The 1,631-nt window shown below is 46.0% G+C and overlaps 1 protein-coding gene across 3 annotated transcripts in view; it reads right to left on the bottom strand.

The window, feature by feature from the left end:
* ANXA4 (annexin A4) overlaps positions 1-1,631 on the bottom strand; it is a 65,720-nt gene that overhangs the window by 27,000 nt on the left and 37,089 nt on the right. For all 3 annotated transcript variants that reach the window (XM_003793443.3, XM_023515312.1, XM_023515313.1), the window contains one exon: positions 411-498. In XM_003793443.3, the coding sequence (XP_003793491.1) occupies positions 411-498 (88 nt within the window). The remainder of the gene's footprint in view (positions 1-410; positions 499-1,631) is intronic.

Genomic DNA, 1,631 nt, shown 5'->3' on the forward strand with positions numbered 1-1,631 from the left:
AAAAAAAAAAAAAAAAAAAGAACGCCTTTCACTAAATTAGAGGGTTGTGGCACACATCCAACAAGATAATGTTTCTGAAGCTGCTTTGTGAACCTTATGGCATTATACACATACCAGCACTAAATGGAAAACAAATATATTTCTAGAGTTTTATATACAGATTCATAATGTTGTACTTCAAAGCAGATTTAAACAACTGGGGACATCTATAATGAGTGCATTAAATTTAAACTTCTTTATTAAAGTGAAGAATGCCTCCCTCCATCTAATTTGTCTTGAAAACTCAATTTGTTCCTGTTTGTTTTTTCGAAGGATGGCCCACTCACAGTTGCCAGGGGACACAGCACCTTCCTGTGTGACTCTGTGATGTGCAGTGCACCAGGGGGATTCCCTGCCAGCGGGATACTTACCAAGCCCTTTCATGGCTTTTCTCAGGCTCTGGGCATCTTCGGCAGCATTGAATCCTGAAGCAGCTTTGATCGTACCTCCTTTGCTTGCCTGAGTACACAGAGAATGACACGACTGAGAGGCAGCCTCTCACCAGTATGGAGGCATCTCATTCAACAAACATATGCTAAGCAACTACCCGGGCCCAGACTATATTCCACGTGCTGGGTGAGAGCAGTGACCATGAGAACAAGGCTTTTGCTCCCTTGGGACTGATGGGATTTGCTCTCTGCCTCCCCCCTGAACTAGAGGGGGAGGCTTTTGCTCCCTTGGGACTGATGAGGTTTGCTCTCTGCCTCCCCTGAATTAGAGGACCAATGAACCAAGATTTCATAAAGTGCCTGGGGATGAGAAGTGCTAGCGAAGCATGCAGAGGTCTTAGGGGGATGCTCGGAGGAGTGACATTTGGGCTGAAAGCTGAATAATATGAAGCAGAGATGGAGGGAAGGGTTACAGGCAGAGAAGTGGCTACTTCAAAGGGCCTGTAGCTGGACTCAGCTCCTGAGGTGCAGCGGGACAGAGGTCAGTGTGCCTCAGGTGGTGGGTAAGGGACGAGAGGTAAGATTAGCTATACACGCCTCCACCCATGAGGTAATCTTGTCTCTCCACAAAAGGGTAAAAATCAAACCCGAATCCAATCAAGCCTCTAGAGCCAAGACCCAGTTTACAGGAAATAGAAGAGAGAGGACACTGTTAAACCGAACCAAAGGGTCACAGACAGAAGAATCCAGACTCTGAGAAAGACTGCTTAACAAATGCTCTCATTACTTCAACAAATAAATCGCAAGGGAACTTAAAAAGAGAGAGATGGAGGGGAACTCTAGTCTAAAGGAGATAAAAAATGCATATCAGTGATCATCATGTGTGAACCTTATTTGGATCCTGAATCAAACAAACAGAAAAAATTACTGGCAAATGTGAACAACTGCTTGGGCAGCACCTGTGGCTCAGTGAGTGGGACGCTGGCCCCATATACCAAGGATGGCAGGTTCGAACCCAACCCTGGCCAAACAGCAACCAAAAAATAGCCGGGCATAGTGGCAGGTGCCCATAGTCTCAGCTACTCAGGAGGCTGAGACAAGAGAATCACCTAAGCCCAAGAGTTGGAGGTTGCTGTGAGCTGTGACACCACAGCACTCTACCAAGGATGACAAAGTGAGACTCTGGCTCTAAAGAAAACAAAA

Source organism: Otolemur garnettii, unplaced genomic scaffold (genome assembly GCF_000181295.1).
Source record: "Otolemur garnettii isolate 467f Iridium unplaced genomic scaffold, OtoGar3 scaffold00068, whole genome shotgun sequence".
Taxonomy (NCBI): Eukaryota; Metazoa; Chordata; class Mammalia; order Primates; family Galagidae; genus Otolemur; species Otolemur garnettii.